General features: G+C 42.8%; 1 protein-coding gene across 1 annotated transcript; it reads right to left on the bottom strand.

Moving 5' to 3' along the window:
* Nucleotides 1-730: 730 nt before the first annotated feature.
* Nucleotides 731-19,753, bottom strand: LOC137378473 (protein FAM110B-like). The gene is made up of 2 exons (XM_068048802.1): nt 19,596-19,753; nt 731-2,771 (listed from the first exon to the last, which is right to left on the bottom strand). The coding sequence occupies exon 2, from the start codon at nt 2,535-2,537 to the stop codon at nt 1,551-1,553; it is 987 nt and encodes a 328-aa protein (XP_067904903.1). The 5' UTR covers nt 2,538-2,771; nt 19,596-19,753; the 3' UTR covers nt 731-1,550.
* Nucleotides 19,754-20,649: the final 896 nt, after the last annotated feature.

The raw sequence follows: 20,649 nt of genomic DNA, 5'->3' as shown, positions 1-20,649 counted from the left end.
TTAATTGGCTATGAAGCACTTTTGGGCATCCTGAGGTTGTGAAAGGTGCTATATAAATGTAAGTTCTTTGCGTACTCTTCGTCTCAAACTGGTGATTAGACCTGTAACCTATCTAAGCAATGTCCAGACCTAGTTTAAATTTTACATGCCTATCTTCCTGCAATACATCTCAGGATTACTTTTTATTTATTCTTAGGATTTGGGTGTCACTGGAAAGGTCAGCATTTATTGCCCATCCCGAGTTGCCCAGACAACTGAGTGGCCGCATTAGAGTGCAGTTAAGAGTCAAACATATTGGTGTCAGACTGGAGTCACATATAGGCTAGATTGGGTAAAGATGGCAGATTTCCTACCCTAAAAGGATATTAGTGAACCAGTTGGGTTTTTTAACAACAATCCAATTACTTCATGGTCATTTTTACTGATACCAGCTTTTGTAAATTGAATTCAAATTCTCAAACTGTTGTGGTGGGATTTAAAACTATTGTACTCTGGATTAATAGTCCTGCCCTCCTTGTACATCAAGCTTTTTAAAAGCAGTCACTTCTGACCAGATCCTTCAATACATTTGTTATTTTATTGGCCAATACAAAGCTGTCTTGAACTGGTAGACTGAATTTAGATGGACAGGTAGTGTACAGTGTTGATTAAAATTCGGATACTCAAATTCCTTTACAATATGCTTAGCAAAGATGAAACTCAAACTATTGAGCACTGAATCCTACATTTATTGGCATTTAATTAAAAACAGGAGCAAAATATCAAATTGCAATCTTTAAATATATACAAAATTCACAATGATACAGAAGTTATAAAACCAGCCTCTCATGTGAGATGTATTTATACAGTAGAGTCTGACAGAAAGAGATTTGTAGTGTAGCGTTTAACTCTCGATAAAGTACAATATTTACTGATAGCACAGATAAAAAGGTAACATTTTTGCACTTGGAATCTGAAATACTGCAGGTCTATCAATATCTGAAACAAAAATTATATTAGTGTTTGGGTTAGACAGGCTTCATCCAGCCGTAAAGCTTGTACCCAAGGCTTAACCCATCTTTTCTCTCAGATGTTAATGGACCTGCTGTACATTTCTAGCATAGGCTATTTTCTTTATAACGCTTAAGCTTTTATATAAACTTACCAGATAAAAGTAGATTTGTATGTATTCTTTACCTGAAACTAGCCAAATTTATTCAGCTAAAATCTGGTGTAAAAAACTTGGTCCAATTTTTTGGTTTAGTAAATTTCCAAAGATCTTCTGTATGTTTTTGAACTCAATCACATGAATCATCCTGATCTATTCCATTAATATCCAACAGGGTGAAACACATTCACAGCAATTTGAAGTTTTCAATTTGTTGAGTCTTATTTTCACAGTTTACACACTCCAAAAGCAGGACAGCCCTTAAAAAAAACACTAAGAGTAGTAGATGGCAGTAATAACCAATACAGTTTGAGTTTCAATGTCTCAATGGAATCATGAATTCAACATCAAAGACAAGATCATGACGCCTCAGTTTCTGCTTCTTCTCCCAGCATCTCCTCTTTTATACAGGTGACACTCTCTGTGACTCCTTGGCTTCCTTGCAGCTGTATAACCATTTAATGACCCTGGCATTGCGTTCAATAATGGAGATCCCATATGGGATGCGCTCATTTGATCTCTCCTCAACTATGTTGCTGTATTGGGAACGGCTGTACTCAGAGCTGAGGTTGCTAGCACTGTAGAGCTTGAGGGATACTATATCAGAGCTGGCTCGGGCCAAGCATTCCATCCCTGTGCTCTCCAACTCCTCAGGATCCAGGCCACAGAAGTTGAAGAATCGCTCCAAGTTGGCACTGACTCGAGAGTAGCGGTCACTCAGGTCAGACTTGGAGCGGTGCAGTGAGAGCTGTGGCCGAGCAGCCAGCTCGGGGCAGGCTTTCCTTGGTGAGTCCCTGGAGCTGGTGGCAGATGATAGCCTCGACTTGGCCGGAGTGGGGCATGGTGGCTTCCAGACACACCTGCTCACACTGGGCCGCACATCCACCCGTCTCACTGCTGCATTATGAGCTGGGACAAAGACGCTGCTCTGTTGCTCAGCCTTGCTCCCAGGCTCCACGTGTCTGTGGCTCTGCAAGTTTCCAGTGTTGGAGTTGGCGGCCCGTTCCACAGAGTCTGGCTGTTTCGCTGGCGGGTTTGGAGTCTCATAGGTGTGGATTAGATTTTTCAGTGTCTCCAGGTTTAAGGCACCTCTCCAATCAGTGTTCTCTGTCCTGTGGGCCCTAGTACTGGAGGTTTTTCTGGGACTGTGGAGGGTCCGCCTGATAGCAGGAGATAGGACGGGTTCACTTGCCTTTACTGGCTGCTGTCGGGTACTCGCTACCTGCTGGCTCTTTACATATTTTAATTTATCGGCTTCCAGGCGCTCCACAGCACTTGGTTTCCGGCTGCTGCTCTCCATTTGCTTTCGAAAATAATCGGGTCCCTTGTTCAGGATCCGGAAAGGAATTGCCGAGGTGAAAGCAGGAGGGCCAGAGACTTGTTTTAGCATTTCCTGCTTTACCACTTTCTGCTCGCTGTTACCAGGGACCAAGACTCAGTATCCACGTTTACACAGTGTTACTGGGGCATCATGCTTGGTCTCCTAGACAACCAGTTGAATGCATCTGTGAAAATTCCAGCAGAGCTTCACCAGGTATCCTAATCACTGGCCTGATTCCCGCTTTAACTTGCTCCCTGTTTACAGTCAGAGGTTTCCAGAATATTTCCAATCAGAGGCTATTTTCTGAAAGAGACAAAGGAATATTAGAATAAACTTTCAACTTCAGTCTCTGAAAATCTACAAACATCAACAAACAAAAGCTGCTCATTGAGCAAAGTCCTATTTAAGATGAAATGAACACCATTCAGTGTCCACCGAAGCAACATTGTCAGCTGATCACATCAACTGCTCTAACCGAATTAACCTTGCCGATTTCTGAATAAGTATACTTTATCTATTAACCTGTTCCATGATTAATAATGCGCATATTTAAACTCTAAACATGTGTCAGCAGTTGGAGAACCTCTCGAGTGATTCTTTGCAGCTTGGACTTGCATATGGCTGGTTTTCCCAAGACCAGGAATAGATCCACCAGGAAGTTGACCAAGCTCCTCACCTGACACACTGGGTGACTGAAAATAAGCAAGAACCCGGGAGGTTAGCGAGCAGCCCTTTCCAATAGTGAAACAGGGCAGTAACTCTGGCAGTACAAGTACCTATGGAGAATTGGCAGAAAGACCCAGTGATATGGCATAAGTACTCATACACTATCCACCCAGCTCCTGTGGTGATATGAAACATCCCTGAATACATAACTTTCTACTAGTGAGAACCCTTACCCATCACCGATGTTAAGATCACCAGCCCACGGGTACCCTGGTAAAAGACAAGACAAGGAAGTGACGAGTTTGCAAATGCAATAAATGTAAAAGAAAGAACTTGTATTTATATATTTCACAACCTCAGGACGTCCCAAAGTACTTTTCAACCAACTAAGTACTTTTGAAGTTTAGTCACTGTTGCAACGTAGGAAACACAATAGTGAATTTGCACACAGCAAGATCTCACAAACAAGACTCAGACAAAATGACCAGATAATCAGTCTCGTGATGTTAATTTCAGGCTAGATACTTGCGAGGATACCATGGCAAACTGCCCTATACTTCAAAATTCAGCCATGGGACCTTTTGCAAGCACCCAAAAGGGCAAAGTACAGCTTTTTTAACATCTCATCCAAAAGATGGCACTCTGGCAGTGTTCTATTTCCTACAGGGAGTGGGGGAAACAAATTCAAGCACTGCTTTGGGATTAGGGGATTATCCTTAATCATGAACAGACACATCGGGGGGAATTTTATGCTCTCCCCAGCAACGAGTTTGGAGGTGTTTGGGATGGTGGCGGGGGTTCCTGCCAACTCCTGCCTCCGTTGAAATTTAGTCCGGGGCGGGAAGGCCTGTGAACAGCCTACCCATCCTGTCGCCAATTGAGGCCCTTAACTGGGTAATTAACCCCCACGTAAGGGTCTCTTCCTGCCGCAACCACAATTACCTGTGTGGCGTGTGGACCTGTTGCCACACGGGAAGTACGGCACGAAAAACCATGCATGCTGCTTCCTGGCTCCAGGGGTTGGTGGGGTATCCCTCATTCAAAGGCACTTAGTGCCTGAACAGGGAACCGGGCATTGGGAAAGGGGGGCCGCCGAGGGCCACCCCATGACCTTGCAGCCGACACCCCTCCCCCTCCTGCGACCCTCACCTCATGAGACCCCTCCCACCCTAACCTACCAGAGACCTGGGTCCAGCGACGATCCTTGGCCTTCAGGACCATCATCTCTAGTCCACTTAAGTGCCTGTTTGGCACTAAATTTAGTGGGCCTTCTGGAAAAGAGGCGACATGGGGATCTCGACGCTGAGAACCCCGCCACCAGCATAAAATTCCCCCCACCATGTCTGAACAAAAAGAACGTATGTCAGCAACTCTTCCACACTAACTTTGAAATTTGGTCAACGAAATCCTGGACTGCTCGCTTCTCATGGAAAGTTTACAGTAAGTTAGTTGGCACTATTGCAAGGATTGTCCTCCAACTTGGAGGTTGAGTTAAAATTCACATGGTGAACCTTACCACTATCTCACCAGCACTGCCAGACTTTTCTCATGCCCTGCCTCCACCAGGACAGCTGCTGGCTGCTCCTTCCCTGTGTGTTGCATACAAATGACAAAGGTGGGATGGGGCTGAATGGAGGCACTGTCTGGATCCCTGGAGGATTTTCCTCATTCTGGTTTACCACTTACCGTCGCTTCCTGGGACTACCTTGTGGAAGATGATGGCAGGCCCCAAGTTCTCCCAATGGAATGAATGGGCCTTACAGTGACTTCTTCGCTCTCGAAGTTACAAATCTTGATTCTTTTACAGAATAACTTCAACATAATGTTGTTTTTCAGAACACAAACTATGTAAGCCTGTACATATTTTCTTCTAAACTGAAGGCATTTAGCATTTGTATGGAGATAGTGATATGTTTGCAAAGTTTCCTTTGAATAAATTGTAGACACATTAATAAATTAATATCAAACCTGAAGTGAACTTTAACTATTAGCTTCACATGTTCTTGCAGAACCAAAGCTGAAGTAATCCTTTTAGAATGGAATACCAAACATCCAATGTGCCAGAACATTATTTATACCTTCAAAGTTACATAGAGTCTACACCGGTGCCATGGAAATGGGCAAGTCAGGACTGAACAAGTTAGTTGCAGTAATTAGAAATTAAATAAATGCTCCCTTATGTAACATTAAGCAAAAGATAGTTAGTCTTAAAGAATCTCTGCCCAATGCAAGACTTGCAACAGTAAATGTATTGTGAAGGTCAAAGTTCTTCAGTAAGAGAGAGAAAAGAACAAAAAGAGAGACAATGAGAGACACAAAGAGAGAAAGACAAAGAGCAAAATACACCCACACACCCACCACCCCCGCCCCCGACAGAGTGCAGCAGAATCCAGGATTGCAAAACACAGCCTCGAGGAGATTGACTCAATAAAATTAGAGTACACAGGGTTCTTCCAGATTTCTATTTTAATTTTATACATCCTCTCATTCCACTTCCTTGGTTTAATTTGAAGGGAATATTCTAGACTTGCTTACTCTACTACTTATTGTCATGGAGAAATCCCTGGGCACTTGTGATGTTTCAGGTTAGATGAAAGGCAAACTTAAAAAAGTGACAAAATTTAGCCAGGCAACTAAATGCCTATTAACCTAATTGAATATAAAATAATGGACTTTATCTTAAGGGTAGGCTGGAGCGAATATACTGGAGGAGGAGTTCTATATAATTAACTTAGAAAGAAAGGACTTGCATTTATATAGCAGCTTTTAAATCCTCAAGCCCTTCCAAAGCACTGTAAAGCTAATTAAGTCCTTTTAAAGTGTAAGCACTGTTGTAGGAAGGCAGCAACCAATTTGTGCACAGCAAGGCCCCATAAACAGCAGAGATCAATGACCAGATCATCTGTGTTTGTGTGTTGGTTGAAGGATAAATCTTGGCCAGGCCACCAGGAGAACTCTGTTGCTTTTCTCTGAATAGTGCTTAGTGCTGCAGGTTCTTTTACAACTACCCAAAAGGGCAGTTTAATGCCTCATCTGAAAGACAGCACTTCTGGCACTGCAGCACTCCCTCAGTACTGCACTGATTTGCCAGCCTAAATTATGTGTTGAAGCCTATTGAATGGGGCTTGAACCCACAACCTTCTGACTCAGCAGCAAGAGTGCTACCACTGATCCAAGGCTGACACCTTAATAAGAAACAATGACCACGAATTAAAGAGATAAATTCTGCCTGACAACTGTCCTTGACCTCTTTGAGGACATTATAGATGAATAGCACTGCAGGTTTTCCTCAGGGAAGTGACCTCTGCCCAACCATCTTAATCTGCTTCATTGATGACCTTCTCTCCATCTTGAGGGCAGGAGCAGGCCTGCTTACTTACGATTCTAGTGTTCAGCTCCAGTCACAACTCTTCCAACAACAAAGCAGCTCATAACAGCCTACAGCAGAACTTGGATAACATCCACACTTGGGAAGACAAGTGACAGGTAACATCCATGTCACACAAGTGAGTAATGATCATTTTGAACAAGTGAAGTTAACCATCTCCTCTTGACATTCATATGGCACCATCATTGCCAAGTGGCCATCATCAGTATACTGAGGGCTTTCATTGACCAAAAGCTGAACTGGACTAGCCATATCAACACTACAGCCACAAGAGAAGGATATATGGTTGGTACTATGTGACTGGTGGTTCACCTCCTCACTCCCAAAAGAATACACTACTAAAACAATAGACCCGAAATTCAAATTTGGTAATAATACATAAATTTTGAGTTCAAGGTTGTTTCCTGGACAATCTTTTCGAGAGGATAAAATTAAAGGTGATAATTATTAGACTGCTTTATTCCAAACTTCCTGTTGAACCCTTTGTCGGTTAATAAAGAAATCTAATTTTAATTGATAGCTGTTACTCAGTAACTGTGGTGGTAAAGTTGAACTCCAGCCAATGGCTTTAACAATGCTGCATTTTAGTAACTGTGTTGCATATTGTTGCTGATGGACACGATTTCTTGGTCAGTTTCACAGGAACAGGCCATTCAGTTCCTCCAGCCTATTTCGCCATTCAGTTAGATCATGGCTGATCTGCATCTTAACTCAATTTACTTGCTTTTGTTTCATATCTTTTAAAAGAATGAAACCGGACGGACCACCCGGCATCAACCTAGGCACCGGAAATGACAACGGCAAACCCAGCCCTGTCGACCCTGCAAAGTCTTCCTTACTAACATCTGGGGGCTGGTGCCAAATTTGGGAGAGCTGTCCCACAGAATAGTCAAGCAACAGCCTGACATAGTCATACTCACGGAATCATACCTGATAATATCCCAGACACTGCCACCACCATCCACTGGTATGTCCTGTTCCACCGGTAGGATGGACCCAGCAGAGGTGGCAGCACAGTGGTATACAGTCGGGAGGGAGTTGCCCTGGGAGTCCTCAACATTGACTCCGGATCCCATGAAGTCTCATGGCATCTGGTCAAACATGGACAAGGAAACCCTCTGCTGATTGCCATCTACTGCGCTCCCTCAGCTGATGAATCAGTACTCCTCCATGTTGAACACCACGTGGAGGATGCACTGAGGGTGGCAAGGGCACAGAATGTACTCTGGGTAGGGGGACTTCAATGTCCATCACCAAGAGTGGCTCGGTAGCACCACTACTGACCTAGCTGGCTGAGTCCTAAAGGACATAGCTGCTAGACTGGGTATGCGGCAGGTGGTGAGGGAGCCAACAAGAGGGAAAAACATACTTGACTTCATCCTCACCAACCTGCCTGCCGCAGACACTTCTGTCCATGATAGTACTGGTAGGAGTGACCACCGCACAGTCCTTGTGGAGACCAAGTACCGCCTTTACATTGAGGATACCCTCCATCGTGCTGTGTGGCAATACCACCGTGCTAAATGGGATAGATTTCGAACAGATCTAGCAATGCAAAACTGGGCATCCATGAGGTGCTGTGGGCCATCAGCAGTAGCAGAATTGTACTCAACCACAATCTGTAACCTCATGGCCCGGCATATCCCCCAGTACCATTACCATCAAGCCAGGAGACCAACCCTGGTTCAATGAAGAGTGCAGGAGGGTATGCCAGGAGCAGCAACAGGCATACCTCAATATGAGATGTCAACCCGGTGAAGCTACAACACAGGACTACCTCCATGCCAAACTGCGTAAGCAGCATGCAAGAGACAGAGCTAAGTGATCCCATAACCAACGGATCAGATCTAAGCTCTGCAGTCCTGCCACATCCAGATGTGAATGGTTGTGGACAATTAAACAACTAACTGGAGGCGGTGGCTCCACAAATATCCCCATCATTGAGCCCAGTACATTAGTGCGAAAGATAAGGCTGAAGCATTTGCAACAATCTTCAACCAGAAGTGCCGGGTTGATGATCCATCTCAGCCTCCTCCTGAAGTCCCCAGCATCACAGATGCCAGACTTCAGCCAATCCGATTTGATTCACTCCGCGTGATATCAAGAAATGACTGAAGGCACTGGATACTACAAAGGCTATGGGCCCTGACAATATTCCGCCAATAGTACTGAAGACCTGTGCTCCAGAACTTGTTGCGTCCCTAGCCATGCTGTTCCAGTACAGCTACAACACTGGCATCTATCCGGCAATGTGAAAAATTGCCCAGGTATGTCCTGTACACAAAAAGCAGGACATGTCCAACCCGGCCAATTACCACCCCATCAGTCTACTCTCAATCATCAGTAAAGTGTTGGAAGGTGTCATCAACAGTGCCATCAAGCAGCACTTGCTTAGCAATAACCTGCTCAGTGACTCTCAGTTTGGGTTCCGCCAGGGCCACTCAGCCTTGGTTCAAACATGGACATAAGAGCTGAACTTAAGGGGTGAGGTGAGAGTGACTGCCCTTGACATCAAGGCAGCATTTGACCAAGTATGGCATCAACGAGCCCTAGCAAAACTGAAGGATAGGGGAATCAGGGGGAAATCTCTTCACTGGTTGGAGTTATACCTCGCGCAGAAGAAGATGGTTGTGGTTGTTGAGCTCCAGGACATCACTGCAGGAGTTCCTCAGGGTAGTGTCCTAGGCCCAACCATCTTCAGCTTCTTCATCAATGACCTTCCTTCAATCATAGGTCAAAAGTGGGGATGTTCGCTGATGATCGCACAATGTACAGCACTATTCGTGACTCCTCAGATACTGAAGCAGTCCGTGCAGAAATGCAGCAAGACCTGGACAATATCCGGGCTTGGGCTGATAAGTGGCAAGTAACATTTGTGCCAAAAAGTGCCAGGCAATGACCATCTCCAACAAGAGGGACTCTAACCATCTCCCCCTGACATTCAATGGCATTACCATCGCTGAATCCCCCACTATCAACATCTTAGGCTATCATTGACCAGAAACTGAACTGGAGTAGCCATATAAATACCGTGGCTAGAAGAGCAGATCAGAGGCTAGGAATCCTGCAGTGAGTAACTCACCTCCTGACTTTCCAAAGCCTGTCCACCATCTACAAGGCACAAGTCAGCAGTGTGATGGAATACTCACCACTTGCCTGGGTGGGTGCAGCTTCAACAACACTCAAGAAGCTCAACACCAACCAGGACAAAGCAGCCCGCTTGATTGGCATCCCATTCACAAACATTCACTCCCTCCACCACCGACGCACAGTGGCAGCAGTGTGTACCATCTACAAGATGCACTGCAGCAATGCACCAAGGCTCTTTCGACAGCACCTTCCAAACCCGCGACCTCTATCAACTAGAAGGACAAGGGCAGCAAATGCATGGGAACACCGCCACCTGTAAGTTTCCCTCCAAGTCACACACCATCCTGACTTGGAACTATATCGCTGTTCCTTCACTGTCGCTGGGTCAAAATTCTAGAACTCCCTTCCTAACAGCACTGTGGGTGTACCTACCTCCCATGGACTGCAGCAGTTCAAGAAGGCAGCTCAACACCACCTTCTCAAGGGCAATTAGTGATGGGCAATAAATGCTGGCCTAGCCAGTGATGCTCACATCCCATGAATGAATATATATAAAAAAACCTTTACCTAACAAAAATCTATCAATTTCAGTTTTGAAATTTTCAATTGACCTAGCCTCAATAGTTTTTTGGGTAAAACATTCCAGATTTTCACTCCCCTTTGTGTGAAAATTGCTTCCTGACATCACTCCTGAATGGTTTAGCTCTAATTTTAAGGTTATGCCCCCTTGTTCTGAACTCACCACCAGAGGAAATAGTTTCTCTCCATCTAGCCCCTCTATTATATCACCTCCATCTTTGGTACTCAAAGGAATACAAACCTATCTCTACAACCTGTCCCCATACCTCAGATTGATCCAGTTAAAGTGTTACTGTTCTGAATTAGTCTGATCTAAAACTTTTATGATTAGAGATACAGCACTGAAACAGGCCCTTCGGCCCACCGAGTCTGTGCCGACCATCAACCACCCATTTATACTAATCCTACACTAATCCCATATTCCTACCAAACATCCCCACCTGTCCCTATATTCTCCTACCACCTACCTATACTAGTGACAATTTATAATGGCCAATTTACCTATCAACCTGCAAGTCTTTTGGCTTGTGGGAGGAAACCGGAGCACCCGGAGAAAACCCACGCAGACACAGGGAGAACTTGCAAACTCCGCACAGGCAGTACCCGGAATCGAACCCGGGTCCCTGGAGCTGTGAGGCTGCGGTGCTAACCACTGCGCCACTGTGCCGCCCTAACCGAAAAGCCGAATGGCCGAAACCATTTTTTCATACATATATATTTCAGAAGAATATTAAATTATTAATATCTTATTCATTAACTTAGATTGAACTGATCAAAAATATCCATAATTAAATCTAGGGATATACGTGCAGAATGATTTACAACCACGGTTCTAGCTCAATATGTTAAGGACTGTAACTTACTTGCTGGCAAATGTTAGCACCTAACTAGGAGCATCTGAAATTGAGCAGCTGAAGCAAAAAAAAAGGAACAGTAGAAAAATATCAAAATGACTCTTCATATACAGGTGACTTGCTACAATTCCATATTAACAAACTTGTATAATAGCTTGCAGTATTAAGTTGGTATCACGAGCCATATAAAGACATGCCTTGTGCTTCTATACCTTTATTGTCTTTTATTTACACATAGGGCTGCATTTTACAAGCTCGCCGCAGAGTTCAAAGATGGCGGCCCGCACGTGTGGGCTTTACTCCACAGAGCTGCCGTGATATTAAACACAGCAGCTCATTTACATGGTCGGGGTGGAGACCCCCACTCCACTGATGATGTAGATGGGGTGGGCGTTCCGTCCCTGGCAACGGCGTCAGGTGCCACTGCACAGGCGCCAACGTCATTTTTAAAGAGCTTCGAGCCCTATGTAACAATTTGAATATTTAAAGCCAGAAGACCTTAAAAAAAAATAAAGTTATCCCAACCCTCTCCCATCCCCCGTAATGACTATCAAATTTAGTACTTGCCCTCTCCTCCCCCTAAAAAAGTTACCTTGTGCTCCTGATCTTTCTTAACTCCTTCCCACCACCCCCTAGACCAATCAGAGACATTTCAACTCATTCCCTCCTGTCCTGAAAACCTACCTGGCTCCACCCTCCCCCCCCAGTGTTCCGGCTTACATCACCAGTCGGAGATCTGATGGCATGGGAGTGCCGGATGCCAGTTGCAATATGGCACCGTAACGGATGACGGGAGTGGGTGAGTATTTAGTTCATTCATTTGGCTAAATTAACTTATGTAAATTCTGGCCCAGTCTCCGAGTGGCAGGGTTGGGGGGGAAGGGGTTGGCGGGGGAACACATGAGGCTTCGCCACCACCAGCAGTATGGGAATGGGCTTCCCGGCGTCAAGGCCCATGGCGGGCCTCTGCTGGAGCCTTTTTACACCCTTCCCCCCACCATGACCCCCCGATGTCGGGATGGCGATGGGGGGGGGGGGTGGGGTGCTGTAAAATGTGGCCCATATTTCCTTCACTGTCTTCAGTGCATCCACTGTACATTTTAAAAAAGGGAACAAATAAAATTGGAGCTATTCTGTTCTTGCTTAGAGAAAGAACTAATTGCTCTCTTTGATCACAGTGTCATGAACATGTGCTATGCCAAATGATGATGTTTTAACTCCATCGGCTGGAAAGCTGAATTAAATTTTAAAAAGGTGACTGCTAGCAACTAAAATGGCTACCAAACTTTGCATCAAAACACCCTACATTCCAACGCATCAAGGTGGACTCAAATTGTCTGGCTAGTACCCTCTAGAACACTGACGTGGGGAATTTTGTGTGAATCGCCTGGCTAGTCCCCATTAACAGGACATTAAATGGAGACAAACCACTCAAAGACAATCACTTGAACAGTGGGACCCTGATTGAGAGAAGGGAATTCCTAGACATGAACTAATTCAGTTGCAAGAGGAAATTTACACTGAGCCATATATGACAGGCCCACCATCTGTGTGTTTTAAGCTGCTTTTTCTCTCTCTGCAGACAGACAAGCAACTGAACACTGATCAGAGGTGACCCAAGTGGGGGACCCTCTCTCTCTCCAGTCCACCTTACAAGTTTTGAACCCTGCCTGCTGGCCGTACCCACCTAAGTCTATCACTGCAACAGAGACCCTGTAAAGGAACTCATCCACATCGCTGTTTCCAGGGGAACCACTGAATCTGTGGTCCGCATCTACAAGCCGGAAGCCTCAGGATCACCGAGTTCAGCCAGAAGCCAAGCAAGTCATTAAACTCCACAGACGGTATACCCCTTTATATTGCTCCAGACCATAATCTGAACAATCTATCTTTCCCCAATCTGTAACCTATTTGTGCATTTGTGGGAACCTCAAGTGTGTGCGTGATCGGTTTAAGTACAATAAAGATAAATTCTTTCTTTGTTAAACTCAAGAAAACATGTCCCATTGATTCTTTTATGATCATAGCACATAAATAGTTTAACACTCACTAAATTGGGAAGCATATAAAGAAGCAAAAACCTGTTACGGTCAAACAAGGGGAGAAACGAGGAGAGCCCTTCGAACCCGTTTCACCTGATCGTAACAACAGAAAGAATTGTGATGGAGGTAACAACCAAATTTGAAGAATAATTTGCTATTTTAGTTATTTTTTGTATCTGCTGTACAGGCGTTGAAACTGAAAGGCTCCAAACGGTGCAGTGGCAGAATATTTACAAGAAAGGAAAAAAATATGAAGAACTGCAAAGAGAGTATTCAAAAAACAGAATATCCAATGAGGAACAGAGTCTGACACTATTTGATCACTTCAAATCAAATCTAACAACATCCATTTCAGAAAATCTTGATGAAGAATAGTTCAAGCAGATGGGGAAGATGTTAAGGATTATCTGTCCCATGTCTTTAGTTTGAGCAGCGAACAGGAAAAGTAAAAGATGCAAATATGCAAGATGAAGACACCTTTGATCCCCAAAATCCAATGAACACAAGACAAGAGCAAAGTCATAGATCATGAAAAAGAGATAGAGTGAATCTCCCAATGAATGGAAGTTGCATGTAAGTGATAGGTTCTGCCCTAGTAAAATGACACTATAGTCTGTTAGTATTTAGCTTGTTTGTTGAAGTCTGTAATGTCACAATTTAGCAAGATAATTCTTATTGAAAGAATACTTTTTCCAATGGATTTTCTTCAAACAGCTAGAAAATAAATGTTTGTGTAGCAAAGAAGTCAGTTACTGTGTTCTTTCTGTCACAGCTTGATCCAGTTAATGCCTTAACTCACTTTTACACCAGAAGATATAAAAAGTTATCTGCAGAAGAGGATAAATGTCACCCTGTATGCACACTGCATCAATAAGACCAAAGTATTCTCACCAATTCTCAGTCTCTATAGAGAGTGTGAAATCAGTAATTTATTTTAATATTTTATCTACTTCATAAGCATTTGAGTATACCAGAAACCAATGCAATTGAACAGGACATAACTACCAAAGTACATTTTGTTCAATCTTAAATCCAGATATGCATGTTAATAAGGTACCCACTTTTCATAATTCTGGCTGCAATCATACTTGCAATAAAATACATTGAACCACATAAAACGCCCAGTCATATCAAATAGCACATTCATTAAATTCTTTGAGGAAATGATCTAGTATGTAGGAAAAGGGGATGAGATATGCATGATCTTATTTGATAAAGTACATTGAGAGAGATGTTTTGCAAAGATTAAAGACTATTTATTTAAAGGTAAAGCAGCAGCATTGATTGAGGCACAGAGAAAGGACATAGAAAACAGAGTAGGAGTAATTGGATATAGCAAGCCCCACAAAACTACAGCAGCCTGCTGCCAGCCCATTCTCTATAAAGGTTCACCCTGCCCCGCCATACTCCAGGATCAGATCCCTCCTCCCCTACATAACAGGCCCAACGGTTGCAGAAATCGGCCAATTTTCAGCCTTTTAAAACTGAGGAGCTGCAGCGCAGCACCTGCTTGGTACCTCTAACTTGCTGGTTAAATTCAAGTATGAGGCGCAAACCTGAAAATGGTCTTCTTATTGTTAATCTTATCCCCTGTCTGTTAACTAAAGCTGGGCCATTTCATTCTTTATTTATCCCTGGAGTCAATCCATTTTTCTTAATGTCTAACATTTCCTGAACATGTGAAGTAACTGCTCTCCTGTTTTATCTATCCTTCTGAAATTAAATTTATTTTCATCTTTTGATGCAGGACATGTTATCCCTACATTATTTCCTGCTGCTAGGTAAACTTCTAACTCAAGCATTTTATTCATAACATTTCTGGGCTTTTGATACAGAGCTTTAATTGTAGTCATTTTTTTCATTTGGAATGTTCAGTTTTTTTGGGGTGTGCTTTATTTAGCTGGAAGTACTTTTTCCTTTCTATTTCTTACTATTTTCTTTACCTCTCTCCCAGCTCTTCTTATCGCTATCTATTTTTATCACTAACTAAATCCAAAACAATTTTACCCAGTACCCATTGCTTAGCCACTCATCTATTTCCAAAGTTTTATTGTTGAACTCTCTGCCACATAAGACTGGCAATAGCCCACAATACCAACCTGCCTGGATGGGTGCAGCTCCAAAAATACTCAAAACATTTGACACCGTCCAACACAGAGTAGCACACTTGATCAGCATCCCATCCACCACCTTAAATATTCACTTCTTCCACCACAGTGGCAGCAGTGTGTACCTTCTATAAGACGCACTGCAGGAACTCACCATGGCTCCTTCCAAACCAGTGATCTCTACCACCGAGAAGAACAAGGGCAGCAGATGCATGGACACACCACCACCTGCAAGTTCCCCTCCAAGTCACACACCATCCTGACTTGGAACTATGCTGCTGTTCCTTCACTGTCACTGGGTCAAATTCCTGGAACTTCCTCCCTAACAGTACTGTGGGTGTACCTACACCAGGTGAACTGCAGCAGTTCAAGAACACGGCTCACCACCACCTTTCCCAGGGCAATTAGGGATCGGCAATAAATGTTGGTCTTGCCAGCGACGTTCACTTCTGAAGAATGAATAAAAAAAGTATACAGCTTTACAACCCCTTCTTTTTAATTTTCAGGCATGACACTCAAGCTTACTTCCCTGAGTCATTAATTCCTAGATGGTCCATCCCAAATTACTATCCCATTCTTTACACTAACCTGTCCATCCTTGTTTCACTTCCTGCAACATTGCTGTTGGTAGTCAAAATTATTGCAATATTAAATTTCATCATTACGCCAAAAATAACTGTGCATTAATTGTGCTATTGAATATCTTATTACTGTAACTTTTTTTTGCACACCACAGCTTCTTCCCTTGCCACACTGTTCCTCAATTCCCTCTTCCTGAATAACATTTTCAATCTTATCCATTACCTGAAACCTGCTATTTCCTCTGTTTCACTCTTCCAACTTGACTTCATTGTGCCTTAAAACGTACTTCCTCTGTCAGCTACTTTCTCACTAACACTCAGTGGGAAGAACATGGTATGTGGAATATAATGTGGAAAAATGTGAGGTTATCCATTTTGGTAGGACGAATAGATGCGCAGAGTATTTCTTAAATGGTAAGAGATTAGGAAGTGTAGATGTACAAAGGGACCTGGGTGTCCTTGTTAATAAGTCACTGATAGCTAACATGCAGGTACAGCAAGCAATTAGGAACACTAATGGTATGTTAGCCTTTATCACAAGAGAATTTGAGTACAGGAGTAGCAAAGTCTTGCTTCAATTGTATAGAACCTTGGTTAGACTGCACCTAGAGTAGTGTGTGCAGTTTTGGTCCCCTTACCTTAGGAAGGATATTATTGCCATAGAGCGAGTGCAACGAAAGGTTCACCAGACTTGTTCCCGGGACAGTGGGACTGTCCTATGAAAAGAGATTGAGGAAACTGGGCCTGTATTCTCTAGAGTTTTGAAGAATGAGGGGTGAACTCATTGAAACCTAAGGGATAGACAGGGTAGGTAAGATGTTTCCCTTGGTTGGGGAGTCTAGAACTAAGGGACACAATTTCAAAATAAGGGGAAGCCACTTAGAATAGAGATGAGGAGAAATTTCTTTACTCAGAGGGTTGTGAATCTTTGGAATTCTTTATCCCAGAGGACTGTGGAAGCTCAGTCATTCAGTAGGTTTAAAACAGAGATTGACAGATTTCTAAATACCAATGACATAAAGGGATATGGGGATGGTGTGGGATAAAGGCATTGAAGTGGATGAACAGCCATGATCATATTGAATGGTGGAGCAGGCTCAGTGAGCTGAATGGCCTACTCCTGCTCCTATGTTCCAATGTTTACCAACATATTATGGTACTCTCCCAGCTGATGTGCTAAGTACAGGTATTTAGATTTTCAATTGTTTATTGACATCTGTGACAGAAAGCAGCCAATCTCCTTTACAGCACCATTGATAAAAACAGGCCAACTGATATCCAATTAGGGACAGCTTTATGCCATATGCCAATGCCGAATAGGAAGTAGATTGAGACTACCCAAACTCATGTTACACAAGGCCCCTCTGCTTCCAATGGAAGAAATTTTCATCCATTTAGTGTACTATAGAGTCTAGGCTGGATTTGACTGGAGATGCCAGGTGTGAAAAACTAGTGTCTAACCCACTAGGCCATATCATTTATCTTTTCTTACAAAAAATCCAACAAAAAAGAGTAATCTCAAATGTACAAATTTTGCATCTTGTCCTCTCCTCTCTGTCTTCTCTAACTTTCTATAAGATCCACACAAGTTATAGGCCAACAGTACAGAACAACTCACATCAACATGGATGCTAGGCTAACAAACATTGTCATGTTCACCATCCAAAGTAAAGTGCAAAAGCCAAGCTTCTTATTCTAAATTTAGCCTTGTCTGCCTCTATCCACTCTATATCTGCAGGCTCAAAGTTATATAAAAAAAAGTCACAAATTATTGAAGTCTGAATTTCTCCCGCTAGAATCAGTAACTTGTGAAATAAATGGTCACTCAGGTGAGTGAACTTTCAAAAGGACAAATATGTCTGTTTCAGAGTATAGAGTGGAAACTTAAATAGAATTGGATGAAAATGGAGAAGGGCGACCTAGGAATTGACAGAATTGGCATGATGAACTAAAAAATCCTGAGATTCCCTGACAGCTGGAGAAATTCTAACTTGCAATCACTGGGGCAAGTTATGCTTTTTTTAAACAAGTCAAAAAGCACACACATTGTTTTGCAACTTTCCTCTCTTCAACAAGGTGAACTGTAATAACAAAATTCACATTGAGAGTAATTTTGGATGGCAAGTTCTGCCCAGTTAATTTCTACGAAACCTGTCATAGATTATATGGAGCTTTAAGTAGCTGAACTAGAGATTACTGACTAATACATGAGTAAAATACTGAGGATGCAGTAAATCTGAAATAAAAACAAAATGCTGGAAATACTCAGCAGGTCTGACAGCACCTGTGGAGAAAGAAACAGAGTTAATGTTTCAAGTTAACGACCTTTCATCAGAACAGATCTGCTGAAAGAACAGTTCTGAGGAAAGGCCAGTGACCTGAAACATTAACTCTGTTCCTCTCTCCACAGAAAGTGCCAGACTTCCTGAGTATTTCCAGCATTTTTTTGTTTTCATTAAAGATTACTCATATCAGCTGGTGCAGAAATAAATTTACCACATTTTAAAAAACCAGCCAGTGGTTTAATTTCCAGTGAATTTTGCTTATCTTGGAGTTATCGTGTCTTTTACAGGATTGGAAGCAGGAAACATATTTCATGCAAACTGTCTCAGTATTCCCCAAACATACTGATGCAGTTTACACAAAATACAGGTTAAACACATAAAATTGAGTAATGCCTCCCCAAAACATTTTTTAATGTCTCTCAATATAGTCTTTTCCATAAGATTTCCAAATAAGTTAGGTTGTGGAGTGGATTTCCAGTACATCACTTGGAATATACTGATGTTTTGAAGAACTTGCTGCAGCTATTTAAAGTTAGATTTTTTTTTAAATGGCAAAATAATGAAAATACCAAGCACGTATTGCCTTTTAAAACACAAATTAAAAAGGTTCTTCCAAGGACTTAGGGAAAAACATATATAAAGGAAGAGAAATTAACTCTTATTTATATAGTGTCTTTCATGACCTCAGGACAGACTAAAACATTTTATGGTCAATGAAATACTTTTGAAGCGCAATCACTGTTGTAATGTAGGGAACACGACAGCCAATTTACACATAGTAATACCCCACAAACAGCAAAGTAACAATGACCAAATTATCTGCTTTACTGATAATGGCTGAGGAATAAATATTGGCCAGGAAACCAGAAAGAACCGGCCTCGGTTGAATGTTGCATCCACATGCAGCTCTCCCTCAGAACTGAAGTGTCAGCCTGGATTTATGTGTATGAACGTCCTAGATTCAGTGTATGAACGTCTATTCAATTGTTAGACAGTAACGCCAACCAATCTTAGCTGTGGTGACAGTCAAAATAGTGAACCTACCCTAGCTACAGCGACTTTAGCTGGAACAATATGAACAGTCACCTGAGGGAAATATTTTATCTGCGCACTGGATACAGTAAAATTGGAAATGCATTTATCAAGAAGGTGTTTACAATCGCATTGCACGGAAGAAATCTCCCCTATGATAGCAATTGGGTTGGTGGCTCCTACAGTTAAATATCCTCCCAGCACTCACTGTGCAGGGTTACACAAAGAATAACCATTTGGGTGAGAACCCAAAGGGCCGCTGGATACTCCCTGTCGAACAAGGCATCGCTCGCGAGGTGGTAAGATAGACAAGAGAAATAACAATTAAAACCAACATAAAACTAAATAGTTGTACAGTATAAACGTTTTGTTTTAAACAGCACCCAAACTTACCTTTCGTACTCATAGAGTCACAGAGTCATCGAGTTATACAGCACCGAAACAGGAGTACAATAGGTACATTGTAGACAAATCGAAACTGCGCTTGTTACACGTAACTTACCTGCAGAAGAGTCCTGTTGCTTCGGATATACAAACCACTGACTGTACAACTTCAAGTGAAGAATCTCTGTGGCAAGTCTGAAAGTGTAAGCTCCAGATTGCCTAACCCTCACCAGCCACTTCTACAGCCTGTCACCTTGTCTTGACTGGTTTTATTTGCATTTTAGGACTTGTCTGACAAAGAACTCATTTCCTGTAATTCTGTGGGCGGGACAGCAACCTCCTCGAAATTAACTCTTTCATTCTCGCACGCTTACGCCCTTCGGGTTTGAATTATGCAGTGTTCGAACAGTTGCAAGATATTTGCATCAGAGCAGCCGGCATCTTCTGTCAATATCACCCCCCACCCGTCCAACCCTCTCACCACAAGAAGATGGGAATCTCAGAAAGAGAATTTGCTGTGAATGGTGTCAGTGTTGATACATGTTCGGATCTAGCAGCTGTACATCGTAGAATGAGGAGTCGGAAAGCTTTTTCTTCGACCTTTTCCTTCCCTCCTTCTATTCCCCCTTTGGTTTTCTTTCACGCTCTTTGTCCATCAGACCTTTCCCAGTTTTTTTTTGTGCACTGAACCTCCACTTGATACAATACTCCCAATCCCCGCCTTGTTGTCAAATTGGGGGAGGGAGAGGTCTGCAAAACACTTTTTAAAATATTACATTTTATCAGAAAGCTTTTAAGTGGACAAAAGTAAATGTTAACAGGCAGAGTGTTTTTATATATACTACCCATTTTTTATAGTTGAAAATATGCAGCTTTTACCATGCTGTGGCCCTGACAACAGCAATGCATTTCTAAATATCCAGAGTGTGTTCTCCTGGAAGGAGCTGTTTAATCATAGAATCATAGAAAGTTTACAGCACAGAAAGAGGCCACTCGAGCCATCGTATCTCCGCCCGCCGAAAAACGAGCCACTCAGCTTAATCCCGCCTTCCAGCATTTGGCCTGTAGTCCTGCAGGTTATGACACTTGAGGTGCACATCCAGACACTTTTTAAATAAGTTGAGGGTTTCTGCCTCTACTACCCTTTCAGGCAGTGAGTTCCAGACCCCTAC

This window comes from Heterodontus francisci, chromosome 16 (assembly GCF_036365525.1).
Source record: "Heterodontus francisci isolate sHetFra1 chromosome 16, sHetFra1.hap1, whole genome shotgun sequence".
Classification (NCBI taxonomy): Eukaryota; Metazoa; Chordata; class Chondrichthyes; order Heterodontiformes; family Heterodontidae; genus Heterodontus; species Heterodontus francisci.
Note: the sequence above shows the minus strand (reverse complement) of the source record. Positions and strands in the feature narration are given on the sequence as shown.

What these genes read in the sequence shown, in the direction of transcription:
- LOC137378473 (XM_068048802.1), bottom strand. Translation starts at nt 2,537, where the DNA reads ATGCTAAAACAAGTCTCTGGCCCTCCTGCTTTCACCTCGGCAATTCCT.